General features: G+C 38.1%; 1 protein-coding gene across 1 annotated transcript in view; it reads right to left on the minus strand.

Annotated features, from left to right (window-relative positions):
* Positions 1 to 15,091: 15,091 nt before the first annotated feature.
* LOC139745099 (uncharacterized) overlaps positions 15,092 to 27,056 on the minus strand; it is a 39,392-nt gene continuing 27,427 nt past the window's right edge. Inside the window, exons 3-4 of the mRNA XM_071655520.1 lie at positions 21,619 to 21,694; positions 15,092 to 16,831 (exon numbers count right to left, since the gene is read on the minus strand). Of these exons, the coding sequence (XP_071511621.1) occupies positions 16,648 to 16,831; positions 21,619 to 21,694 (260 nt within the window). The 3' untranslated portion in view covers positions 15,092 to 16,647. The remainder of the gene's footprint in view (positions 16,832 to 21,618; positions 21,695 to 27,056) is intronic.

The raw sequence follows: 27,056 nt of genomic DNA on the forward strand, positions 1-27,056 counted from the left end.
GAATGCGAATGCGAAAAACAAAAGAACAATCCTCCGAGAGACTGGTTCAAAGTAAAAGAAATATGTGTCGGTTTATGTAGTGCATACGCCTGTCCTGTAAACCTCTTATTTTTTTGTCTTCCTTTCTTGTTTGTTTGCAATAGTAACACAAGGTAAAGACAATAGATGCATTTACAACGATTCTTTCGCCTTGAACTCTGTTTGTGAATCGGCGTCTCTTATGTTTAACCTCCGAGAGGAATGCACTGTGTTTACAAAGTCACCTTACTTGTTTTTATGAACTTGGTATGACTACTCTGTTTATATCTGTATCGCTCTTATTATCTTATTACGTTTACAATATGTAACATGTTTTAGTATCCAGGTAAAACCAATGTGTTTTAGTCCAGTCTCGATATTCTAAAGGGGCCCCTGCTCACGTCCCCCAACCCAGTGTTTCCCCTACAAGTACTCAACATACTAATCTGTTTACCACAAATCTACTCTGAAAAAAAGTCCCAACATAATGATGTAAAATAAACAAATCATTCGGCCTCCAGCTATGGTGGATATCGTAAAGCAATCTATCCGTCCCCCTCCCCCCCCCCCCCCTCAAAAAAAAAATCCCAGCTATACGACATCGTTATTACGATATGGGAATTTCTCTACTGACCACCCCAACCTATATTTATGTTCAAATGAATTTCTACACAGTGGTCAGGTAACTTTTCATAATTAAACTCAAACCAACAGAATAACAGTAGTAGTTGAAATTGAAATTGAAGTTGAAGTAGTAATTGAGATTCAACCCTAGTTGCATGCATATGACACATAACTTGAAAACACATTAATGTGCATTAGTAAAGAGGGGTGTGATGCCATCACTTTACAATTTGTTTATTTTCTCTGCAAACCGATAGAAAGGAAGTTTGAGAGTTGTGATACTAACAGCTACATATTGTTTCCAAGAGAGCTTCTTCAGTTGCGTATTTGACGAGTTAGCATAAAAGATACCTCCCCCACCAGAAGTTTTGCTGTTACGCTTGACTCCCTGCCTGTTATGTAAAGCAAAAATAAAGTGTCATTTATTCCTGGTATTGGGGTGAGATTAAAACATGATTTATTTGTTCTTCTCCAAGACAGAAGAATTCAGTTATTTTGTTCAATGTCAATACAAATGAAAATTTCATCAGGCATATTTTCGTCACTCTTACACGAATGATACTATTTCTTTTATGCGGAATAAGGCGGGACAAAGAAGAGACCTTCAGAAAAGCGACACAAAGTAAATAAAATATGCGTTGGTGAGTCAAATGTCAGATAGACACCTGCAGCTAACTATTACTGTTCCTTTGCTTTCTTTGCAAACCTAATACAAGGCAAAGACAATACATGTATCAAGAGCTTTTGATCTCAATCTTCTTGTGGGCGACGACGAGAAAAATATTTCACCCTTTGATTTAGAGAAAAAGCGTGCATGGCCTCCAAAGGGGTGCATTGTATTAAAGGACAAGTTCACCTTCATAAACATAAGGATTGAGAGAATGTAGCAATATCAGTAGAACACATCATTGAAAGTTTGAGGAAAATCGGACAATCTGTTCAAAAGTTATGAATTTTTGAATTTTTTGTGCAGTAACCGCTGGATGAGAAGACTATTGCAGCGTGTGAATAACTTAGATGTCACATGCGTACAACAATATAAGGAACATATAAAGAGAATTTCACAAAATTTCATCTTTTGAAAAAAGTACACATTCCCCCGACTCGTCACCGACAAATGTTATGGGTAATATTATTCCCCCTGCCTTTAGAAAGAGGCAAGTCAAGTGCTCTTTTATTATGCGAAAAAAGTGAAAATATGTTGAATTTTCTTAACATTTTCCTTATACTGTTGTACGCATTATGACTCACAAGCTGTAGTAGTCTCCTCATCCAGCGGTTCCAACACAAAAATTTAAAAAATTCATAACTTTTGCATCGATTGTCCAATTTTCCTCAAACTTTCACTGATGTGTTCTACTAATATTGTTGCATTCTTTCAATCCTTATGTTTATGAAGGTGAACTTGTCCTTTAAGGAAGTCATCCTTATTAACATCATCTAACCTGCCTTTGTGAACTTGTCATTGTGCAGTTTTATGATTCTTCTTATATTTTCAATGAGTAGAGTGTTTATCATCCAGGTAAACCACTTTGCTTGAGTCCTGTCTAGAAGTTTGAATGTGTGTCTGCTCACGTTTCCCGGCAACAACTCCGCCACCCCCCCCCCCCCACACATACATACACACACGCACACAAGATAGAAACTGTACAAATCTGCTTTGAAACAAACAGTCCCTAATTATGGATGTAAAAGAAACAAATCCTGCTGCCTCCAGCTATGGTAGATATCGGAAAGGAATCCATCAACATGATGAAATAAAAGCAACTACACAATTACGACAATACGGGAATTTCTCATTCTGTACTGATCATCACACCCTTATTGATCCTCTGCTTGCCACATGAATTTTCTATCCATAATTATGTGTGTGAAATGTGTACACATTTCACACAGTAGCACAGAAAGAGTTTAAATATGAAAAGGGGGCATTTTACTCAGTAGTCAGGTAACTTTTCATGAGAAAACTCAAACCAACAGAGTGGCAGTAATGATATCATCGACATTGGACCTAGAATATGAAAATTAGGGAATTTTCAAGCATCATACATGTACACCGATGTGTTGGCTCAGTGAGTAGAGCGGCTGCCCTCACAATCGGGAGGTCGTGGGTTCAAACCCCGGCCGCGTCATACAAAAAGACGTTAAAAGATGGGAGTTGCTCCTACCTTGTTTGCCATTCAACAGTTGAAAAGGTTAGAGCAACGTCGATCTGGCGCTGCTCAGTGGCTGCCGGGCCCACGATCAATTGGGCAAAATGAATTTCAATTCTTGGACAATAAAATTTGGAGTTTATATCCAAAACAATTATTATTAAAAATTACTATTACCTGCATACACATTACTTGAAAGCACGTTAGTTACGTGCATTAATAAAGAGGAGATGACGTCATCAATTTACAAGTCTCCCGTTTTCTGTTTCTCCTTTTTAACTCCAAATACAAATAAAAATCGTATCCCTTGCTTCAATTATTTGTTGCAAATTACCTTACAATGATGACTCTCAAGGGTGAAGGGCTGGAGTTGCCGAATCGGTCATTTAAAGTGAGTGATTGTGCGAAAATTGTATGTTCTGACCATGGAGCTATTTAGTAGCCCCTGCTCTAACCATTGGTCGAGTTTTGTATTGTTGATAGCATCATCTTAACCATACTGCCCCTGTGGATTCAGTTCAAGGGAACCCAATTTACCATACAAATCTCACAACAACCAGTACTCTAAGGACACTAATTACATCGACAATTTCTTCTAAGGCTGTCGAAGATATAAAGGTGTATCCAAAGCTAATACTGCCGACATTTATTATGACTTCCACAACATAAATGATAATCTTTGTTCCACTTCACCGCGTATCTCCCCCCACCCCTCTCTCTCTCTCTCTCTCTCTTTCTCTCTCGGGACCGACAAAATTTAAATTATCAGCTTTTCATTAGGTTCCTCCCCTTAAAAAAAGTGGTTTCCCCAACAGAAATTATCAACTTCTATGTCATGAATATGTATTAATTTATGCGAATTGATGTCTGCATGCTTGTTGAGGGCACCCGCGTGGTGGGAAGCTTCTAGATTTTTTCAACTTTATTTTCAACTTTAATTTCATTTCCATCAAATAAACAGGGAGAATTATATACAATGCATTAACAGAACATATTTGTAGTAATATCAAAAACGTAATTGCATTTATAAGTTATATACATACGCATATTACAAGGATGGGAATGGAAATGGAGGGTCCCGCTAAAAAGCCAAGCTTGTACGATGTGGGACCCTCAGAAATACATAAGAGAACGAATAATGACTTCATGAAACTACAAACAAATATATGAAACAAAATCAAAGAAGCCAATGTCAACTGACATGAAATGAAATAACAGGAAGGAACGGGGAAAAAAGAAAAAAAAGGGCAAAGAGAAAAAGAAAACGAAACTGCAACACACGCCATCGTGGACACAAGCAAACTTAATTCCAGTATGTAGGAGTAATAAGACGCACCCTGGAATGATATTGCGAATTAAGAATTGGGTACATATACCAGGAAAAAATACAAAAGAGCGGACATATTAAAAGGAAAGAATAGACACAATGATACATTGTTCAATAACAGTAACATTTGAGGAGAACTTATATTCGACAGATTATTTTACTCTAATAATAGAAAATAGTTTGATATGCAATTGATAATGCATACTTAAAAAAAAGATGATGACTTAATTGAGTTAATGAAACAAACCTAATCAGGTTGTATGTTATAAAATTTCGATAAAAATGATTTCAATTTATTCTTGAAAGAATTCAAAGTTCGTGCTGTTACAATATCGTTAGGAAGTGAGTTCCAATACTTTGGCCCATCGTAAATGAAGGTGTTCTGAGCCAGCAGAGTTCTGAAAAAGGGCAAATGAAATTCATTCGAAAGCCTTGTTGGATAATTGTGAACGGATTGATTTCTTGGAAACATTGTTTCAAATATATTTGGAAGATTATTTTTATCATAATTATACATAAATTGTCCTAAATTATATAAATACAAATCCTTAATTTTCAATATTTTGCTTTCAAAAAATAACGAGTCAATATGAGACAGAAATGCAGTATGACATATAATACGGAGTGACTTCTTTTGTAATAAAAGTAATTTATCTAAGAGTGTTTAATATGTATTTCCCCACGCAAGAATATCATAATCTAAGTATGGCAATATGAGAGATGAATATTTAGTTTCTAGATCGCAGATACATGGTGCTCGATATCAAGAAATAAAGTTTGTCCTTGTTGGTTCCTCACAAACGTTTGGTGGCAATATATCATTTTTTCTGCTATTTGTGTCACTGAATGACGCGTGTAATGTTGAATGCGATGATCTCCTGGATGTCATGATAATTGGGGGCTTGTCCGGGAAATGAAACCGGGACCTCTCGCATACCCCGTCCGTAACATATATCAAACTGCACAGACATCTTGCAATGTCTTGTGTTTTTTTTTCTCCAGCTTATGTGACATTAACGCCACGTACCTTCCCAACTGTAATCTATCTGGTCGTATTATATCAACTCCTTTTGCTAATTGCTGCTACCTGTACTTGTAAAGTATATCTGTTGTTTCCTAATGTATTATCATGTATTATTCATATCCTGTTGTGTTGCAAACTCCTTTGTGGTGAGATTGTGTCATGTTGTAATATGTGCCATGCGAATCTAGATGTGAAATCTTAAGTGTAGAGTGTCCTATTATCAATTGACACTTTGAAACACTTTCATAAGAATTTCAAATGATGAATTATTTACTATTGTTGTTGCTGTTGTTGTTGCTGCTCTGATGTAGATACACAAACTATGTAAGATTGCATGCTCATCTGAAGAAAATGGAAAAATAACCAATCTAAATATTTTCCAACGATTCTGACACTGAATTTCAAGGACAATGTTACTACTCATGGAGTGATCTTTGAATACTTTAAAGATAAACATGATAAACGAAACGTACTTTTTATTGTTAAACGTTGGCCTTTATCTATCACTATTGTTGACTTATCAGTATGAACGTGTTTTTCTGAAGGGGCATAGTTACGTGTGAAGGGTGCTGTTCGTTATTCCGAAGGTTCGTTAATCCTAAGGTTCGTTAATCCGAAACACACAAATTCCCTATACCTAGAGGTTCGTTAGTCCGAAAATGAAAAAGAGTTCGTTATTTCGAAGGTTCGTCTATCCGAAAATGAAATAGGGTTCGCTATTCCGAAGACTCGTTTATCGGAAAATGAATTAGGGTTCGTTATTCCGAAGGTTCGTTAATCCGAAAATGAAACAGGGTTCGTTTTTCCGAAGGTTCGTTGATCCGACAATGAACTTAGAGTCCGTAACGAACCTTCGGAATAACGTGCTTTGTTTCATTTTCGGATTAACGAACCTTCAAAATAATAAACCTTATCACATTTTCGGATTAAAGAACCTTCGGAATAACGAATCTTCGGAATAACGAATCTTGGGAATAACGAACCTTCGGAATAACGAACTGTAAACCATGTGAAAGTCCTTTTTTGGTCTTGATTTTAATCAGTGTAGTACAAAATTTATTAAAAACCTAGCATACCAAGGAAACACGCTCCATCTTTCTAGATCCGATATATCATTGCACAACAGTCAAGGTATCCAGGCCGGTGGAAAACCAATTTCACGCCTAGCATATTTCCAACTTCATCCACTTAATCCGCAGGGGGGCATTGTCGATGAAATCAAATGTTCAACCTGGCGAAACGAGTCATATTTACACGCTTATAATGGAGGATTTAATTTCAAAAGGCTCTGTCGGGTGCTTGTCATTATCAGTGATTACTGCATTCAAGTTTCTTCCAGACAGCAACGTGTGTTAACTTGCCTTGAGAAGCCCCCGTATCAGTATGTCTGTCAGTGTCAAAATCGTGTTTGAATCCACTGGCTGAGTTAACAATAAATATTATGCTGATGTGTTGGATATTATGGACTTATATTAATTTCCATATCGGCGTTATTGAAAGTACTTATTCTTTTTAAGCATCAATTCAGGTACATGATTGTAATATATAACGTTACAGAGCCCCCGCTTGGGAAGTATTTTACTTGTTTGAGAAATGAGAATGCGATTTACATCAACTGTACTTGACATTAAGAGGCCTTGTACTGGGCACACCTCCAGACCCATCATTACAGCTTTCAATTCTACTCGCAATGATTTCATTAAGCGTCGAGTAGTTTTTATTGCAACTGATTGACGAATTGCCCACCCTCGACTTTGTTGTTCAACATTCCTTATTATATAAATAAACAATGTGACATGAAAGGCCTTGGTCGCCTCCTGGATTAAATAGGAGACACAAGACAATACAGAATAACATGTAAATACATCTTACAAAATAAAAGACCCAGTCAACAATTACAGTTACATGCTCACAAACAAATTGAGAAAAAAAATACATTTATACATAAGGACTGAATTGATCAGTGTTGCAGTAGAAGCAATAACAAAATAAATCATGGGCATATGTATAGGATTATGTATGTCCACAAATGATTTCTTCTGGCATGGTTACTCCGTGCTTATTCACGCCGATGTAGGGTAATTTTTCAATCAGTCATAAATGTTGTGACTGATTGTAAGAAGTCGAGTGGATGGGAAAACACTGGAAAAGAAACATACAAATTTTTCATCTATCGAATCTCATCTCCAGAGGGAAGAAAAGGCATAGACGATAATATACAATGTATGCATACTGGGATTGCTAAAAAGATTCAAGTTCATGTATAGCAATTTAAAAAAAATTGCATGATACCACAGAAAAATTTAGATACTGATTAGACCTTGCTTGTCTCCAACTTTTAGGTGTCTGTGCAGTCAATCTTAGTTCTTTTCTGCAATCACATCTGCCTTCAACATTACATCTATTTCAACACGTGTATATATACATATGTATGTGTGTGTGTGTGTGCGTGTATGTGTGTGTGTGTCTGTCTGTAGAACTATCTATTTCAACACGTATCATATACCTGGTATATATGTAGGCCCATATATATATATATATATATATATATATATATATATATATATGTGTGTGTGTGTGTGTGTGTGTGTGTGTGTGTGTGTGTGTGTGTTTCCGTGTCTGTGTGTCTGTGTGCATGTGAGTTTGTATGTATATGTATTACAATCATCTGTGTGTTCATAACTATACAGCTTATGGCATGTGCGTTTAATCAAACATAGCCTCAAGCTGTTCTCTATGATGTAAATGTCAGATGCAGATTTAATAGATATAAATACTTCTCACTTTTGCACAGCTTTCAAGGTAGCCAGCGTTCTTAAAAGGTATAGTCCATGAATGTTTTGACCGAGAAGGAAAAAGAATAGAGTACAATGTGGCCACGGGATATTTGAGTTTCAGATCAGGGCAAAAGAGAACTTTTGCGCCTTCTAAAAAAAGACCCACAAAACAAAACAAAACAACCAATATCAAAAAGAACAGAAGACCCAATATATGTTCCTTTCTTTCTCTCTCTCTCTCTCTCCCTCTCTTTCTCTCTCTCTCTCTCTCTCTCCCATTCTCTTCGTTGTCCTCTCCTCTTTTTTCCTCGGGTTCATGTGTTTGTGTTGATACAGACTTCAATAAGAGAGAAAAAAAGAGTGGAATGATGCGTGGGTTGAAAACGCGACACTAGCCAAACACGACGCACGATTTAATGGGAAGTTGAGATCTTAAAGGGCTATTTGACCTTGAGAACAACATGAATACTTCATCCTATTTGAATATGTGATATATATATATATATAAATGTGTGTGTGTATTATATTTATCTTACACATATATATTTAAATATATATATATATATATTTATATATCTTATACATAAAATTACATATACTTAGTACATTATATCATAGTTGCTGTGAATGTTTAGAAAACATGTTATTAGCAAATTCTCCGTGTTTGTCAGAGTGTCTGTCTGTCTATCTGTCTCCCTCTCTTGTATTGAGGTGCCGTTATTTGTTTGTGTGTGCTTGTGTGTGTGCGTGTGTGTGTTTGTGTGTGTTTGTGTGTGTGTGTGTGTATGACCCAAGCAAGTTAAACACTCGACCTTTGTTGGTTTGGTCTCGATCGTACCTTTGAAGTCATTCTAAAAGGCGCTGACGGCAATATTCTTAACCTTTAATGACATGGCTATTGACACGAATGTCATTCTCTACAATAAACTGCGTCTACTTGATATTCATCCCGCCAAGTCGAGTGAAGATGTGCAGAAATGCAAGGCAAAAATTGATGATAAAGATCAGTCTAGCACTCTGCATGCTTGCACATGCTGCTAACTGGCAAAAGATAGCATGCTCTTGTTCAAACATTTTCAACATCGCAAGCAAGAACACGCACACGTAAACGTACTCAAGCACGTACGTGTGTGCGCTCACGCGCGCACACAGTCACGTGCACATCCGTAAGCGAGCAAACATAATGCGCTTACGAGAACACGCGTGCACGTAACACATACACACGCACACACATACACACACACACAAACACAAAGACGCAAATTTACACCACAGAACAACAACAAACTACCAACGAATATAATTATATCATCATGTTTCCACCATTTTGATTTGATTGTCAGCTAGAGATCTAGTTAGTTTACTAGCTAATTTACTAACATCTATAGTCAAGTTTTGTTGTATATATCTGTATTTGTTTATTGTGCGTCAAAGCTTATTGAGAAAAATGAAAATCGATTGAAATGAAATTAAATTTTGTGCATCCTTTAGAACAGAGGTTTGTTCAGACAGCAATGAGAATGCTCGTCCACCAATAAATTCAAGTTGTATTCAAGTTATCAAAACGTCTTTTGAAATTAAATGGCTTGTTACCTATGTGGGGAGGAGGTGAGGAGGGAGAAATACCCATGAATTTCACATACTTGATAAATCTGTGTACTGAACTTTGCCGGAAACACCTAGATGGAAAAAGACTTTGTCGGTATATCTGTATATGTACATACACAAATTTGACTTCTACAGTGCAGAAATATTCTTGGATCCCTTCTAGAGTGTTTTGTTTGTTTGTTTGTTTGTTTGTTTTGGGCATTTTTTAAACAATTGCTTATTTCGTAGGAAAATTGCGCCCTTTGTTGTTCACTCTACAAAAATTTCATGTTCCAGTACCTTCTCGGAACCAAAAATCCGAAAACAACTCCTGCATCAAATGTGAATGCAACTTGTACCCATAATTTGGGAGAGCAGACGTATTAATGGTCTTGTATATCTCTGGAAAAGACCATACTACACAGGGTATAAGATTTATGTAAACCTACAGCAAAAAGCGTTCGTTATTCCGAAGGCTCGTTAACCCGAAAATGAAATAAAGTTCGTTAATCCCAAAGTTTGTCATCCGAAAACGAAATTAATGTTCGTGTTTCCGAAGGCTCGCTATGGCGCACTTTCTGTGCATATTTGGAATAACGAACCTCACTTCCTTTTCGGATTAACGAACCATCGGAATAGCGAACATCACCCGTAGTCTTTTAAAGATAAAGCGTTTTAACGCTTTCACGTTCGTTGGACTGCTCTGTTTCGTGACAAACGTAGTGAATTATGTCACTTTGATGCATGTGTGTGCCTACTCAGCAATCAAATATTTCGTCAGTAGCTCTATGATATCATCCATCAATCTGGTGATCAGATCGGGATAGAAAAAAAAAGAGGTTGTTCATTACGGAGGTACATTGTCGGAAGATCAATCATGGTCTCCCATTATCCGATATATCAATCAACCAATGAATGACTACTGCTCACGATGAAAGACTAGAGTGGGATAGCGGTCGGGATCCGTGAGTTGATTATGTTTATACATAACGTGTCAACAGTTTCCTTCGTCTTGTATATTACATAGCCCAGTGTGGAGACTCTCTTTTTCTGTAGGTTAGTTCAAAACTGAGAGATCTATACATCGCAATATTAATTCCATTCCAAGTCAGGTTCAAATTTACTATACGCTCTCTTTCTGTGTATATATATATATATATATATATATATATATATATATATATGGATATACATATACGAGATATGTTTATACATTTTCATTATGTGTGTGTGTATATTAATGACATACGATAAACTATCATTGTAATATGTGTTTATATCACAATCAAACATACCGAACAGAACAAATTTCATTAAAAAAGACATGAAATTTACATAACTAAGTGTGATATTTTACTGTGTAATTTAGCAAATTAGACCTTTTTGTCATCTCACAATTCGTTCACACAAATCATATTTCAGGAATTTAGCAATAACAACCATCACACTTTAAGGTCTAAAATATTGCTCAATTCTTCCTATACTAAATTGGGATGTATGTCGTTCGGACATTTTATTGTAATTTAAAATACACACACACACGCCCACACACACACACACACACACTCACACACTAATTTAGCAAAAATTTGTGCGCACGTCAATAAGATACTGTGACAACTCTATGTTACGCCGTCTTATTTGCATGATGTTTGTGGCCAATGTCACTTTTACATGAAAATATGACATTTTCAGAGGCCTAAACTTTTAAACACATCATTTCCTCCGGTCAACCAACTATTCAGAAGTTGTCACCAAACGGCAAGAAGGAGCTATTTCGTGATTTTAATTGATTTCATTTGAATTGAATTAAAAGCATCACCAAAGTGCTGAGGAATCCTTCGTGCATACTTATAGCGAAAGTATCCAGGTCGGTAACTCAGAGACGTCTCACAAAAAGTTACACAAAAAACTCACAGGATTTTTGACTTTTTATTTTTATCCACTTTTATTATTTTCCAACAGAGAACCAAACGACAGACAAACTGCAAACAGCCGTGAGACCATTTGTATCATGAAACATACTCACCGGTGAGTTTATCTATTGGGAAAATATTTACACGTAAAGTAAGGCAATGAGATTGATAACGTGAAAATAACTCGTCCTCACCATGATGAAATGGCTAGATTAAAACAAATCAACTCAGAAAGAGATGGACGTCGTCCTCTGACTGGGTCCCATTGTAAGAGCAAGATAGGAAGAAGAATTATTTGAAATACGGAAGACATCACGAGACTGAACCTCCTTTTGATAATTAGACCATCACCTTGACATCGGTATTATTTTGATGAAAATAATTAACTTCACAGCATAGGCTCAGTGTTTGAAGACAAGATCCGAAACACCATCACAGTATTCATATGAATCATACAATCTTAGAAGTACTTGCTGATATTCTGATGTTGTGGTACACTGCAAAAAGTCCGGTGTTAAATAGTGAACACCGAGCTGGTGTTAAATTTTCGGTGCTCATTTATGGTGTTAAATTAACACCTCCGGATGTCATTTCCAAATTTTAAACTGTTTTTTGAAGAGTTTCTTAGTAAGTGCACTTCTTGTTGATTTTTAATTTAAACAAGACGATCAAGAATTTAACATTAAAATACTAGATTTTTGAAAAAATGTGAAAATAAATTTACACCAAAGTAACACCAGCTGGTGTGGTCTCTTATTGAAGCTGGACGGGTGTTAAACCATTGATATTAACACCAACAAATATCAAATCAACACCATGTGGTGTCATTTTTGAATTAACACCAGTACAGTGTCAAAATAACACCAGGTACAGTGTCAAATTAACACCACGACGTGTCAGGTGAACACTTTTCAACACCATCACAGTGTATTTTTAACACCTGTGGGTGTGGTCCTTTATTGAAGTTTGATCGGTGTTAGATTTAACACCCGTGGTGTTAAATCTAACACCGACGTTTTTACAGTGTAGCAAATCGTTTTGGACGTACATTCTACAAGGTCGTAATATCAAAGTCTACAAGAAGATAGAATGAGACTTTTGGTGATACTTCGGATCATTTGCATTATCCTGGAATAATTGTTAATTGGCGTCATGCTTGTCAATTATAGGCATCATCCCATAGTTGTTGTTTTTGTTTTCTAATTATGCAAAGAACAGACAACAGGGATGGGGTAAGTTTATAGGAGAAGGAACTTTAAACATGTCCAAATGGTTACGCTTCGGAGCTACCATATTAAAAGCTATGAGCAGGGAGATGTACATCAAGAGCCCCCCCCCTCCCCCTCCCCCTCCCCCCCCCCCCCCCCCCACGGTACGAAGCAGGCAAAGCTGAAACAAATTGATCATTGCACTGCAGTCTTTCTTGGCCTATATGCAAATGGTGAGGAAAAATAAACACACAAACAAAAAATATCCTTGGCTGGGTCACGTGCTCACTTCCTTCGCGTCACCAAATTGGCAACTCTTGTCAGATGTATACATTCTCTAGTCGTTGGTAACAACATATAATAGCGCATCGATTAGGAAAATAATCATACATATTTATAACACGACCAATGGTGTCCAATGATCTTTGTGGTTGGTCTGTTATTCTGAGGCGATTAACAATAGGACGCTTTACTCAAGACTTAGTGATATAGGCAGGTGATAATGATTATCGTTCAAACAACACACATACCTACACGCATGTGTGTACAAGGAGTCTTGTGTTTCTTATACAGGGGTAGCCTGATTAACACGTACAAGGAATTTACAAAGATTACATGAGGATCTGCATTCATATCTCAGTTCAACGATGAAATCCAAATGTTATCGCCGACACGGCAGCACGAAGCAGGGGAAAAAACAACACTTTGCCTCTGCTGACAATATTGTACAAAGTCAGAACTACTCGAGAGGATTTTTTTTTCACAATTTCGCAATGCCCGTTACCAGTTTCTGACCCTGGGACACTTTGTCAAGTATACACACTTTATTGCCAAGTCATGAAGACATATTTGTCATTATTCAAACAATCAAACAATCAAACACTAAAATCACAACACAAAACCAGCCTGAAGCAGAAATAGTTTCTATATCATTGTCAAGTACAGTAAACAAATTAGTTTGCTAGATAAATCCATTAAACTCTTTTCCTTCGCTACATCGTCCTCAATAATGCTTTCAACATTGATTTCTCATTTGATGGCCCATGTAGGCCGTCGATATGTATACGGGATGATGCGACGTCATCTTATTAATTGCACTTAAAATGTGCAAACGTCATCCATCGCTTTACGGTAAACAATATAAATTTATTGAATTAATCGTAGTCTATTAAAAAGAATGACCGTGTCGGAAGGTAAGTTTTCGCTTTTCAAGTAGTGCTGTTCCCAGTCATGTGTGCACAACAGGAACATTTTACTTCGACTTGAAATCAAAGGCAACGTAGTCCCACCAAAACTCCTTGGTCCCACACTAGGAATTACATGGGACATCGTACAGTGTCTTAGAAGTTGTAAGAAGCTGCATACATGATACTAGGTATACTCGTGCCATAGTTCTTTCTTTCTTTCTTTCTTACTTTCTTTCTTTCTTTCTTTCTTTCTTTCTTCCTTTCTTGCTTCCATTGCACATCGGAAACTGAATCTCAATAAAACTCCCCAGAAAACGTTGGCTCTGTAATACCACATCAATGAATCCCATTCCAGGTCTGAATCACTTTAGAGTCTGAAAATCAGCAAAAGGTCACGAAATGCAAGCACTATCATTTTCAGGATCAACTGCGGAGGCGGGGTCACCATAGTGACCGATATTACTATGGTAAACACGACTATGGTCACCGCTCTCTCTCTCTCCCTCTCTCCCTCTCTCTCTCACACACACAAACGCACATACACACACACATACACACACACATACACATTACTTTTCTTCTTCCTTTACGTCCCGCTCATTTGTTATTCAAAATGAACTTTTCTCGTGTGCATTTGACCTTCGATTATAGCACCTCTGAAACTCTCTCGGTGTAGTCTGCTATTGACTCTTCCTAAGTTAATCAATTTCCAAGCTCTGTCTGTCTTTTAACAACGCTAAAATAAAACAACGTTAACACAAACAGGGACGACGATCTATATCTGAACAAATTCCATAGGTTAACTTCCCCGATGTGTTTGCGATGGATCGTGTGAGGGGTTACGTCGTGTGCCAAACGACAATTTACTAGTAATTTTTCTCTCCTTTTTTTTCAGTGGCAAGTTCTTTTTGTCATTGCGATTGAACGTTTTTAGCAACTGTGCCCGTAAAGTGTTTAATCATTCACATTATTATTATTATCGTCGTCCTCATCGCTGTTAATTGCCATGATCTTTATCGTTATAATCACTGTCCTAATCATTACCGTTGTTATAATCATCATGATTACTATAATTTTATTATTATTCTGGTCATTATGACGTCAGCAAATACACCAAAACGTATAAGAGATAATTGACTTTGTTCTTCAAAAATGGCGCATTGGGTACGATTTCTTTCTCCTACTGGTCAATTTGTCAAGTGGATATGTTGATCTATTGCATGTCTTTAGAGGATACTTTTTTCATATCATGCACAGTGATGCACAATTTCTTTCTACTTGATATCAGCTGCTGAATTACGATTTTATGACGTGCTCCTGCGAGAGGGGTATTGGGGTGTGAAGGACTCGGAAGCACAGAGTTTGGGCTGATTTCTACAAACGGGACACTCGTCAACCACATACATACAGCTGTCTAGAATAACTAAAATTGGAATAAAGACAAAATGTTGTTGTTGTTGTTGTTGTCGCATAATGTGTGAAGACATCGAAATGATAATCATGCACCAAAGGCACCGGTTATATCATTCAACGAATAGCACGTCTTTGTTTTCATGGAAATGCAGCAAATACGCAAAATACATTATAGTGGAAGACACGAGATTAGTATAACATTGTCGAGTGTGATAATTTCATGTCATTGACAATGATTGAGAAAGAGGCAATACATAAATACTAGATATTAGGCAAAACTTGAAAGACATCTTCAATGCAACAACAAAAAAATACCAACATTTGATTTGTATGAGAGCACCCGAGAACCGAAGATTTTTGTTCTGATGTTCTAATGCACAGTGACTTGTTATAATTATGACATAAAAAAGGCAAAGTTGTCTGAACCTTATACAAAGTGAGTAATGTCCATTTTGATCTTAATTTTGTATCCGGCTCTATAGACCTTCACTGCAGCTACCATTACACAGTGCAGCTGCCACTGCATAGGGAAAACATATACATTATCGCTAATATTGATTGCAAGAGGGTATTATGTTTAAGGCAATTTCGTGAATGTCTGATTAATGAGCCATAAGTATGATCATAATATTCCCGAAATGACGTCGGGACTGGCTGACAGTCCATGGTAGGACCTTTGAGGAGACAGTGGAAAAAGAATAATTATATTCTACGTTGTAAGAACGCGAGCCTACGCCTCACACCTGCCCGCGAAACACAGCCCGGGGCTCTCGAGCACTCGGAGAAACGCCGGCGGCAATTTCCTCCAGGGTCCGTTCCGGAATCATGCGGGGAAGATACGTGTCTCTGCCCCCTCCTCTTTCCCCGGGCAAGTTAGTTGTGCCTGGATCAGAGTCTCAACTCCCATGTCTAATAAGGTCAAAACAGGGAGGTAACTCACACCTCCCTGGCCAAAGAGAGGGAGGGATGCACTCCCGGTGTCATCGTTGCCTGCTTGAGTTGAGTGGCACAAGAAATACGCTCATAGATCGGCGAACGTTTGTATCTGCGACGGAGTTCCCCTTGCCGGCTGGAGGGCGTCCTATTGCTGACGTGCAGAAACAAAGCGTAGCACCTCGTCATTGGAATAACATAAAAGGTAAAGAAAATATGTATAGCAGTAAAACATCACAAATGAGAAAACTAGAATCATGAGAGAGTCTTGTCCGAGTTGTCTACTCCGAGCGTTGTAAGTTCCTCAGCTAGCGCTTGAGCTGACAAAAGTGTTCCAGCGAACTATTCGTTGACACATCAACCTATCGCGAGTCTTTCTGATCAATACGAGCCCCGCTACGTGGATTTCTGTCCGGTTCTTTGTAGTTCATTGCTGGCCAGCTATGGCCTTCGCCCCTGGCCCAGACTTTGGCGCCAAAGTTACTGTCGGTGGTGGTTCAGTTTGTCTTGGTGGCGCTTCATGTGCAACGAGAGATGGTCAGACCGGGAGAAGCAGCGCTCGCACACCTTGCATTTGAACGGCTTGGCCCCCGTGTGTTTGCGGTAGTGTCTCGTTAGCTCGTCAGACCGCGCGAACCGCCACTGACAAGCGTTCCATGTACACCTGCAAAGGAATGCAAAGAGACAGAGAAAAGAGAGAAAAATTGTGAATACTATCCATACAGCTTTCACTCTACTACAATATGTACCGAATCGAATAGATACATAGATGAATGAATGGATGCGCTTACGGACATTACTTCAGAATTTCAAGCGACAGGTGTTCTATCAAACTAAAAGGTGAAAACTTGAAATGGCACAATTTCGTCAGAACTATCTTTACGAAAATAATCTGGGAGCCTTATATGAAAAATCTCTAATGTCATCTTACTTGACATCACGTTATAATAAACCACACAAAAAAATATTATTGATAGCTAATAGTTTATCACTTTGCTGATACTTATATGTAGATACTGTCTGCATAATGATTTTGACACTAAAGCCTATCATATTACACATGATGGTTACAATGCAGCATAGCGGGTGATCCATCAATTAACCGGTTAAAAGACTGATTGCTTTTACTGCATTTTAATTCAAATGATTGCATCGCATTCCTAATATCAATCAAAGATCTTTATCCTTGCAATGTCAAATATTTCATAGTTTGCGCTGTAGGTTTTTTTTTTTCTTGATTAATGAGCAAATTTGTTTTGAGAGAAATGCATAGTGATATCATGTACAAAGGACCTTGACCAGCATCTTCTCAGGTAACCACGGTCTTGCTAAATCGCTATCTTTTACTCCTTTTGATTTTATCAAAAATCAAATACTACAGTCGAAAAAGAAAGGAACGTAGCAGCTAGTATTCCATTAATGCTGCTTGATCACATTAATTCTTATCTGTACCGAAATAAGTTGTACAGATTCATGCAAAGAAAGAGCTACAATACGATCTCCTTTCATCATGTATGCATAAGTTTATTACAATGAATGACTTGCTTCATGTGTGTATAGCTACATACTTACACACACTCGGTTTTTTTTTTTTTACCCGTTATGTTCCCTTAACTATAGTTACTTTTATCACTTCAGTTATTATCACTCTAGATTGCCACTTTATTTTCAACTATCACTAATATTGTCACACACTCATAATCACACAAACACACACACACACACACACACAGACAGACACATACACGAACAAACACACAGACACATATTAACACTCAGCTTTAAATGCCAATGCGTGGGAGAAGAGGAAAATTCCATCGTGACACGGCAGTGTTTATATAATACAGTAAATCTGCAAACTTTGTAAATAGACGAAGATTGCCTCTTGAACGTCAGCTTTGGAACACGTTAAGACGAATCAAATTATGTGATCTTAGTGCCACTTTATTCCAAGTGAAAAAAAAAAGAATTAAAGCAACCCAAAGATACGAGATGTACACGTGAGTATATTATACAATCAAAGGATAAGGCGATAGATCATCCGCACATAGTTATTTACATTGTATTTCAATGATACCAAAACATGGAAGCCATGACGATAATCTTGACATAATATTTCAACCATGTCACTTGTACAAGGCTATTAAGATAGACAAAAACATGCTTAGTTTGTTCTCACGTACGATTGATTCTTTTGTTAAAAAAAAAAATCAGGGCCGTTTTGGCAAGTATTACAGATGAGTTATTCAAACAAAGATGAATTGTTTCTCTTAAGTTTCACCAATCAACTACTGTTCGTAATAAAGTGCTATTCTACTCCTTATGCAGACTGCTATAATATAGGTTTCAGAATACACAAAAATGACCTTAAAGAGTGTGCTGGCTGTGCTTGGAAGGGACTGAATATTGTCTTCACACGATGCGAAGTGTTTACAATGAAATAGACGTTGTGTGTGAACCCTCTCCATCTGCTGTTTATTGTCACTATTTTTAAATCTTTTTCTCTAATATAGGTAGAACAATCATCGATAATGTGAACTAACTACGACAATGACAGTGATCGAACACTACGCGTCCGTTTATGAGAATGAGCGATAACCGGCCTATCATGAGAATTGTGCGTAAACTGTCGAAGCGTGGAAATTGTACCATGCAAATAATACACCATTTTTTTTTCTTCCTATTCCCAGGCACCGAGCTCGCACTTTGTGGTTTTGTCTATCCTCGGTAATAAGTATAGACACGGATAGCGGTATAAGCAGGCAATTATTTTCGGGTTAAGTGCAATAATGTAGTGATATGATAACACAACGAAGAAAAATATGAATAGCAATCGTTCTTCATCGGTCACTGGGCATTACTATTACTACAACTGATAATAACAACACGACAATATGGTATGACCGGAAGTATCTAGCTTCTATTCTTGATTTGTGGACTTTTAAAATGAGAGTCTTGCGGCGTCACATTAGAATAATAAGACATTACTTATCATCATTCTCGTGGAATGACAAATCTCTAACATTACGCTTTCTCCGGCAGATGAACTACTTCTTGAAATCTATATTCCAGGTTTAATCACAACTCATTCTTATTGTTGATTTTGACAGTCAATACGAATGGGTGACGTCACTTCCAGGTGATGACCTACAAGGATATGGTGAGGTGCTAAATGAACATCGTCTTATTGAAGATTAACGGAGACTGTTCTAACGAATACTCAATCGAGACGCACCGCTTCCAGTCAAAACTCCAGTGGAGTATTTTTGAGGGAAAACTATACCAAGTACCAAGACTCGGATGTTGGAGCCGCTTTAAAGATTGTTTCTGTCAGCTCGTGATGTCGTAGATTTCTAGCATCTTTTTCAACACATTTCCTCAATACAAGATGGTGCATCGGACACGTGGTATTTGTCTCAACGGATCTGGGAGGAGAAAGTCAATACGCGGACGAAGAGTTTATTTATATCCAAACATAAATTTGACCTTTGTTTGACATGTTTCACGCACGTTTTGAACTTGATTTATGGTCCGATTTGCTGCACATGAAAAGCAGGTAAATGGCTAAAACATCGTGCCATATTTGTTTTATGAAATGGTTATTCGAATCTCTCTGCGTTTCCATTACTGTGAATGATTGTTAGAATCGGTCATATTATCTTAGTAATTATGGCACCCTTAATTCTTTTGAATGTTTCTCTAAGGAACAACGTCAAAGAGTAGCTAATATTTCGTGAAGTCATCATGTTTTGGTAGGTAAATATCCCGGATAGTGTTTTATCATGAGCTTTAAGCTTGTTACATGCGCAATGATCGTGGAGGTATTATGTCTAAAAATACCAATGAAAGACACAGCGAGACGCTTAAAAAATATCGGATTATTTCATGGATTAATTATCTCGGTCTACTTCATCGATTATAATATCCAGCTGTTTATTATCACACATCCTTTCGTAATCTGACCGGCATTGAGGTGGCCTTTTTTAACTTTAACAATGTTTCATTTCGTGCGTGCAGGCAAACATAAAAACGTGTCTGAATGTTGTCCGCGGCTTTGTTTTCGTGCTATTGGACCGCTCAACATCAGACGGAACGGACAAAAAGACGTGCTGCAAAGACGACCTAAAATGAGGTCACGTATAAAGGGAAACCTTCAGACAACATACCGGCGTCTTTCTCTCTCCCTCACACACACGCACATATACATAGAAACACACACACACACACACACACACACACACACACACGCAGGTAAGGAAAAAGAGAGATGAAGATATAGGTGGAGGGAGATGGATTGAATAGGAAGATGGGTGTTGCGATGGAGGGAGGAGAGGAGAATGGACACACATCCAACAAGCAACATGCGCTCAGTGTTTCCACATCGCTTTCTGTTCTCTCTCCAAGAGATAAATAGATAGATACATACATACATAGACAGACAGGTAGAAAGATAGATAAATAGATAGATATGGCATATATATTATATATTCAGATACACAGATTAGATAGGTAGACAGATATATATGTATATATATATATATATATATATACTCAGATAGGTAGATAGGTAGGTAGATAGATAGATAGATAGATAGATAGATAGATAGATAGATAGAGATAGGCAGACAACAATATTGGGAGAGAGAGAGAGATGGAGAGAGAGAGAGAGAGGGGGGGGGGAGGCAGAGAGGAAGGGAGACATTTATCCCATTATGTGCTGGCATACTTGGTCTATAAATAGAAAAGTATGCCAAGAGATATTGTTTGTCCTTCTTTCACAGAAAGCTAAATGTATTATAATTGTGCAGAACTCGACTGAACCTAGAATATCATTGTCTTCTTCTCATATCCCCAGTCTGTCAGACGCGTTTACCGTGCAATACGTATGGACGGGAACACAACAAAAGCGTGTATACCGAGAGCTTACGCCAGAGGAGACGGGTGGTGTATGGATGATTTGCTGACGTCGCATTAAAGGAAGGTGGACCAATGTGGACCAGCTAATCGTTAGAATTTGATATAAGGTATACATTAGCAAGCCTATGTCACAGTCGAGCTGGAGAAAATATTTAAAGTTATCGTCGTCTGTGTGAGGTGGTTAGGAGCTGAACAAGTTCGAGTTATCTCCCTTTAAGTACCGGTATTCATTTAATCATCTGATCATACCGTCACTTATCAATTCACAAATCTGCTCTGTTGTGTTCACATATACTTTCAGCATTCCACCCATTCATCTCCTTTTCATTCATTCATCAGTAAATAATTCATTTGTTCATCCGAGCACAAATCAGTGTAAAAAAATATACATATATATATCTACCGGTAAGTAAATCCGTGTGACCTTGCTACTCAGAGACGGCATACTACATGTTTATCGCCGCCTTTTCGACGTCTCGATCTATTCACAAGAAATATTCACTTTTTGTTTACAAAACATTTTCTTGTGTTTACCTGTATGGTTTCTCGCCCGTATGTATTCTCTGGTGAGCTTTGAGGTGTGAACTCTTCGTGTACACCTTTGTGCAACCTGCCAAGATAATAAAAGGAAGAAGAAAACATTACCGCCATGTACGGATATCTGTTAACATGTTCAACTAAATAACATTACACATATACACTTCACATATACACACACATACATACACACACACGCAACAAACAAACACACACACACAAAAAGGAGAAAGAGTTAAAAAGGCTGGGCTACCGTGGGCGCTTATGTGAGTACGGATCCACCTGAGGTTCCGGAAAAAGGACGGCCAGATGAAACAAAATTTGCGCATGCTTACAAACACAAAGAACATGAATAAATAAATAAATACATCCGTCAAGAGTGCATCAACGAACAAAGGTGACAATGAGGAGACCCAAAATAAAGAAATCTAAATGCTGGAGAGGGACCCTGGCACAGGACTTGTGAAAATAAAAGTAGGCAAGATTTTGAAAGAATGCTTTTAGCTTGTTCAGGACTCTGGCCCTGATTGAACTAACCCTATGGTTTACTGCCAACGTCTTCCCTAATTTTCCCGTACTTGAATATGTTTTGAGTTGGCGCCTTTGGGCTATTGCATTGGTTACTACAACTATCCTTTGACTGGGCTTAAGATAACCAAGATCAAGTCATGATTGATACGTGTCAGACAAGTTAATCCGAGACAGTGAAATGCACAGTCTACAAAACAGAAGTCATGTCATGACCCATATAACTACTGCACTCTATTATCATACTGCACTCTGTATTAATGTGTGCTCTCCGAAATGAATTGTAAAGAATGGGAACAAGATAGACAGTGAGTTAAGAGAGGAAAATCACCCAATATCGGGAAGACAGGCTGTGCCTAAATCTCGTACAATCGACTGTAAAACTCTTGGTAGTACATCAACCAAGGCGCTCACTGAATTTCACGCAGACGACACGTTTTGGCTACGCCCTCCCTGATATAACGCTGATATAACAGCGATATATCGGTCTCAATCGGGGCGTCTATATCGAACATACATGTGTGATATCTCGATGAACTGTCAAACCCGGAGCATTATCGGCGCCCAGGTACGTCGATGTAATTCACTGCAAGTTACAAACACACCTTCATGTACAGGTACGATTGCTGGCAACACCTTTTCTTTCGACGTACGTGTATTTTCGACAAAGTGCGAAGAGTGAGGGAGGAGAGACACAAAAAAATGTGAAGATACGAGCACAAGAATCTACGACTGAAATATAGATGCCATTATCGCGATACCTGCCAGACGTTATCTCGGTCCGATTTATCTCCATTGGCCTGGCCACCCCTTTTGAGCTATTTTCGACACGAAGAAGGCATAGGTTTTTATCATCTTCTCTCTTCGTGCAGTGCATGTATTTGTCTGTATGTGTGTCTGTTTGTGCTTTTCTGTGTATGTAGGTGTGTCTGTCTGTCTGTCTGTCTGTGTATGTGTTTGTTTATTGCTTGTGTGTGTGTGTGCGTTTTTTTGTGTGTGCTTGCTTTACTAGTGTTACTGAAACTCCTATCATAACCTCAGCAAATTATACTGAGCAGATCTTACCAACTGTTTCACCGTTATTTTATGCTGAAAGCTTGTATTCTGCGCTATATTTGCATCCTTGACATAGTGGTAGTGGTATTTAAATTCAATTCAACTAAAACAGACAAACTGCATGGTGATGGTGACGTAGGATCCTATTGAAGACCATCAAAGATTAATGCGTGAGATTCAGATTGTTTCAAAAGCGGAGGAGGACTTAAACATCGTAATTTATACAAAATCCCCTCTTAACTCTTGAGATCCAAGATAATTCAAATATTGGTACAAGGCTTGGTAAAGATCGAAATTCATGACAGGTTAGTTTTGAATTTAGTTTTGAGATCACTGTGCGCTTACATGAAGTTGGGACTTCACAATGACACATGAAGGGCGCACTTATACGACATAAAAGCATGATACTACAGTTCAGATGTCAAAATCGTTATGAAGCAGCAAAATTCCAGTGTCACAGCAGCAAGATAGTGCCCATTATAGAATGAAAAGATACCCTCAAAAGAAGCTAGAAAATGCTGAATATGGACACCACAAAATACGTTTTCATGCTACTTTCACGAATGATAATAACTTAGTCTTATACACCAAGGGTATAACCTCTTCAGTGTTAGTACTGCTGCTCTACCAGGGGGCCCTGCCATTATCATCACCCTAGCGTTGCCTGGTACCCATTTATACACGACTCGTTGTTTTCCTTACACAACCGTCGACAACATAAAGCTTCTGCGAATAACGATATATAACTGATCATCAACCAAAATCGCTTATCTTAACATTTAATTATCATTCATCCTTTCTTCCACTACAATGATGCTTGCTTCTCGATTCGTTGGGAACAAAACTTTCAGTCAACCAATAGCGGCTTACCTCGATGTGATAAATGGCTCTTTCGTCTAATTTGTACCGTGATCTCAAATGATGTATTTCTCTGTTTGGAATACTCTCATTTCTTTTTGCCTTTGGCTGAATGACAATGTTGCCCTCAGTGATCTTAGCAGCCAGAGCACGCACAGTTTGATCCTTTCAAATGGGGACGGGGTGGTAATGATGCAAGGAGGATGAATATCTGATAAATCCAGTCTTAAAGTAATGGTTTAGTTTCGGATAGGATGAGACTTTTTTGAAGATCGTTTTACTTTTTTAGATAACGAGAAAACTTCCTATGAAATATGAAAGAGCATTAAGGGGAATTCAAAGTTTATCTAATAAAAATTGGTTTTAGAGTGGCTGTGATATCCAAAACGAAGTCATCCTGATGAAAGGTTGGACCACCTCCTATTAGCATCGCTTTCTTTCACTTTGTTTTTGGATATCTCGGTCATTTCAAAACCGATTTTCATCAAGTAAAATTTGACTTTATCATAGAATATTGCATGCTCTTTAACATTTCATGCAGGGGTTTCTAAGTATCTCGCAAAAAAATAAATGAATAAAAACGGCATCCTCATCTCAACCAATACGATACCATCCCTTTAAGAATGGCGTCCACCAGCTGAATTCGCGACTGAAATGTTCCAGGGTATAAAGTATAATGTGCGTGATCTCCATCAGTACTCATTAGAGCTCGAGGCGGCCTCATTTAAGCTCTTATGTAGACAGAAAAGAATGTGGAGGTGCATTGTGGAGGAATGACGGGGGAAAAAATGTTGACACTCTTTTGACAGAGATGCCAAGCAACCGCCAGAGGGGATCGATTATACACGACCCGTTTTGAAATCATCGCATAAATATCCTTCTATTACAGTTTCATTATTATGTATGTACAATAGAGGTATCGTTCTATCTATCCCCCTCTATCCCCCCCCCCCAACGCATAGATGTGCTCACTTACATCATTACCCTGCTCTCTCTCCCCCTCTCTCATTAACGACGTTCACTGAAGGTATGCGATAGTGAATTCAAGCTTCTTTTGGACAAAGATTGGGGGAAACTGTTTTCCGACAAACATCGATCATGAAGATGGCAGAGAATCAGACATAAAATGCATGGTTCTTTGATCGATTGTTATCCAGAGGATGAAAACAGAACACGGTGGGAGGAGGGGGGGGGGGGGGGAGGAGGGGCGCTTAGGGGTGTAGAAGGGGGTAATGATGGATTTCATGCGTGCCTGGCATGAATTCACTTTGATATTTACGACGAGGTATACCTCCTTGGTATTGTATTCACTACACGGAAGTTTTCTAATAGTCTAACAAGTGAATTCCAGCACAAAAACACATGAGAACTGTCGCAATTTTATCATTTTTGTTGTTTCTGTTGTTGTCGTAAGACTGAACAAAACATGGTGCATTTTTCGGGCAATGGTTTTCTCCCACACACATTCCTTGACTTCAGTGATTGGCTCTCTAGTCAGCGATGTTCAATAATGACATGCATTGTCGCTTATCTACAAAAGCCATCAGTTGATAATGACGTGGAGAGTCGATTGAAAAAAAGAAAAAAAAAACCAACATCTCATCCTATACTCAGCACAAGGTGCATTCGAGTCATTATATTCCACTGCTACCTCCTGTCAATTTTGTTACTAATTAAACATAGTTCTACCATTTATGAAAATAATTTTTTTTTCTGCAGTAACGAAAACCTTTAACAGATGCAAACCGGCCGCGTATTGTCGGTGGAAAACAACTGACGTAGTAATATGATCACAGTTGCAGAGTTTGAACTTGTGACTCTTTACGCTCAGTTCTACCTCTCTGCTTTCATCTATATTTTGCATACACAATGCTTGATCAGCGGTGTGATTATTTTAAGCTTGGTCATTCTGCTGCGACCAAAGACCTTTCTTTATTAATCAAATCTATTTACTATGACTACTGTTTAGCCAAACATAAAGCTTAATACAGTGGCGGATCGGGGGGGGGGGGGGGGAGTGCGCCAGGCGCGCGTCCCCTTTATTTTTTGTTAAAACAAAAGATATCAAAAGAAAAAATGGGGGAGGGATGAGTGCTCCCCCCCCCTTTAATATTGTATAGGATCCCCCTCTTTACGGAATTTCTGTATCCGCCCCTGTATCAGTAGCAATACCATATCATTTTTTTTTTCACCCAACCATTTCAATCACGTTTCATTTCTTTTACTTAGCATCGTGGTGGTTCAACCGAATTAAACTGTGATTGAGCTGTATGATGTTAAAATTGATGAAGCAAAAAAAAATACACAGTTTTGAAACACTAGCTTTGCTATCAAAATGGTATCAACAGTCTATGACCAACTGTCACCATGCTAAAAAACAACAACAACAAAGTTTACAGAATGGTTGTTTAAGTGGTACAGTGTGAATACAGAAAACAAACGAGGACGATTAATAGGCCCATTTACAGATATTCACGTTTTGAAAGATCCAACCATCCTTTCCAACAAAATGTGTTTTCATGGCTTCATTTTCTTCATTAAATTGAAAACGCTAGTGGCATGAGGGACCACGCAGCCTATGATGACGGTTGTAATAACACGTCAGTAAGTTAAAAAAGACGCACACACAAATCACTAGATCTTTATGGCATTTTCATGATCAACATTTCTACATCTCGAAATACAATTGTTATGCAAATGAAAATAATGATCAACGTGCCACCAATAAAAACCCTCTGGGTGTTGAGCATTATTGTGAGAATATCCCTGCTATAGGATGGCCAGAAATGTATCTAATTCATTATTTTTCTTTTCTTATGATACTGCCGCAAGATAAGACATCTAATTCTTCACAAATACGTTACTTGTTGGCCCATGAAGAACTGTCACCACAACCATTATTGCGGTTGTGAGGCGACAGAGGAGCGATTGCCCTTATTTGTTCAAGATTGTATTTCAGACATGTAGGGTGACTGCGTCTGGTTTTAAATTGG

Source organism: Diadema antillarum, unplaced genomic scaffold (genome assembly GCF_040938485.1).
Source record: "Diadema antillarum isolate AM-2024a unplaced genomic scaffold, OU_Dant_1.0 seq00001234_RagTag, whole genome shotgun sequence".
NCBI lineage: Eukaryota > Metazoa > Echinodermata > Echinoidea > Diadematoida > Diadematidae > Diadema > Diadema antillarum.